The 2500-nt window shown below is 38.1% G+C and overlaps 1 protein-coding gene across 1 annotated transcript in view; it reads left to right on the forward strand.

The window, feature by feature from the left end:
• Window positions 1–2500, forward strand: part of LOC143032476 (carboxylesterase 4A-like) — a 349653-nt gene that overhangs the window by 244890 nt on the left and 102263 nt on the right. Inside the window, exon 8 of the mRNA XM_076197319.1 lies at window positions 2433–2500. This exon is cut by the window's right edge and continues 113 nt beyond it. Coding sequence (XP_076053434.1) covers window positions 2433–2500 — 68 coding nt within the window. The remainder of the gene's footprint in view (window positions 1–2432) is intronic.

Consider the following 2500-nt stretch of genomic DNA (forward strand, 5'->3'; position numbering starts at 1 on the left):
TCTATAGCACCGACTGAAACTTGGAATGAGAGAAGAGAAGTTGCTGATTGTCAACTCTCCATGTGTTAAATAGTGTAAGAAATACAGTTGAAATTGATAGAAGGAAAGCTGTAGGTGACGGGGTAGATGGATTTTGAAAATAGGCAGCTTCGTTGTCCATCTTCCAGGACCGCAATATGTAGTTACCCGACATCAATTGCTACTTTACCAGCTTTGCAATAGATTGATTATTGTGTAGGTGGTATAACCTCCCTCATCTGCAACAAGGTGGTACGACCCACTCATCTGCAACAATGTGGTACGACCCACTCATCTCCGACACGAACTTCGTCAGTAGGAAAGAACCAGGTTCTTCTCGAACAGTCGCACTGTCCACGAAGTCGGGGAAGTCCTCTCGCGAATGTCCAGGAAGTGAATGAGTGAGTGAGTGTCTGTAGTAAATGGTCTTTGAGTGAATTTATTGTTCTGCTCTAGATAAGTCAAACAACACCTGATTCCACTTGTAAAAGAAACAAGCTCTCCTGAATAACATTACTATGTGCATTGTCATGTTGATAGGCGATGGAGCAAATATGTTATTGACTGGACTACGCGAGATGGAAAGCGTAAAAGTAGAAGACCAGATAGGTGAAGAGACAAGATAGAGAAGATTGCAGAAGTGTCTGGCAGAGGTCAGAGCAGTTGTTTGAGTCATGGAAAAGTATGAGAGAAACCTTTATTTAGCAGTGGATCCGAAATAGTTGATCGATTAACTGAGCGAGCAGTAAGCTCCTCTACCAGAAACAAGATATCCAATAATCTTTTGTTCGAAAATACACAATTCTTCTGTCTAGATGTCAGATTCTCATGGTTTCCTTTTATGATGGATGAGTTCACCAGCATCAATAGATGACTGAGCCGAGAGACATTTATCCAACTCTGACAAGGGAATGTCACTTAGGTGAGCTAGTTCCAGTTGCAAGTTGGCAGAGAAGGAAAACACGTCACCTGTATTGACTGTAGAGCATTTTTCTTGCTAGAGGTTTTTCCGTAAGTAGTCTGTAACGCTGTACTATCAAGAAAGTCTTCGCCTTCAAGTAATTTTCCTCTTTCAATGAGAATTAGTCACTTATTCTCTGCCCCTAAGAGAGAGAAATTTTACCTCACTGTGGCTAAGCAATGTCTTCTTTAAAAAAAAAAAAAAAAATGGCGTAGCAACCTGAAGAAGCAGCTGTTGGAAGCACTAACCTTAATCATGTTCACAATTTTGACAACATTCTGAGCATTTCGAAGTTTAGATGGCAGAATCTTAAACACCAAGTCAGAATGATGGAGCATGTAATGGAATGTTTATATACAAAGACTGGATTCTTTAATCCTCCCTGGAAAACCAGAGCAGTTTTCCGGCATACCTGAATATCTTCAGTCAAGTCTGCACACTATCCCAGGACAAAACTTCATTGTTACAAAAATCTTCGCTTCCTGGAATTTTTTCTTTCTTCTAACTGAACCTTCCAAAGAGTGACAGCATAAAAAATCCTCCTTGGAATCTCCATCACATGTATACCTAGTATATTTAAGCAGCTGTGTACACTTGCTAATATTAGCGGTAATATGAAAACATCATATTTGGAATTTGTTTTATTTCAACAAATTGTTGTTTCATGTCCTTATTCATATAAGAAATTCTCCGTCACATTGAGCTATATGACAAAGTTACAGAGGTTACATTTCTCGACACTCTTCTATCATGTTAGTTTTTTTCATATTTTCATTCATTTATCTTTTCAGTTGTCATTATTTTTTTTCTTGAGAACAATGCTGTATGCTTGTGCAACATCCAGATTAATCATATCCTTGGATGGAAAATATTTACATCTAAATTAGGTAACAAAATTTAAGATGTGTACCACAGGAATCATTTCTCCTGTCCCCAGCGACGTTTTCCCTATGCAGGAAACACCTGATTTAGGGAACACTCCTGACCACCCAAAGCATAAAAGGAATTGTCAAGGGTTCTTATATATGAAAAAAATCACAGAAAATTAGTCTGAATACGACTTTATTTTCACAAATCAAAGAAAGGGTGATTAAGTTCAACTGAATATAGATGCAAATGAGTAATAAATTTAGATTTATCATATCCTTGGATGGAAAATATTTACATATGAATTAGGTAACAAAATTTAAGTGGTGTACCACAGGGATCATTTATCCTATCCCCAGCGACACGATTACCTTAGACAGGGAACACCTGATTTAGGGAACACTCCTGACCCCCCAAAGTGTCAAAGGAATTGTCAAGGGTTCTTAAAAAAAAAAATAAAAAAAAATCACAGAAAAGTAGTCTGCATACGACTTTATTTTCACAAATCAAAGAAAGGGTGACTAAGTTCAACAGAATATAGATGCAAATGAGTAATAAATTTTCCCTTTTTTCTTGTACTTTGCAGTTCGTCCATGCATCCTCTGGGGTCTCATGACGGAGGCTATGTCCAGTACTCGACGGCGCTCCTGGTGA

The sequence above is a fragment of the Oratosquilla oratoria genome, chromosome 13, assembly GCF_046742065.1.
Source record: "Oratosquilla oratoria isolate Oo_2021 chromosome 13, ASM4674206v1, whole genome shotgun sequence".
Lineage (NCBI taxonomy): Eukaryota > Metazoa > Arthropoda > Malacostraca > Stomatopoda > Squillidae > Oratosquilla > Oratosquilla oratoria.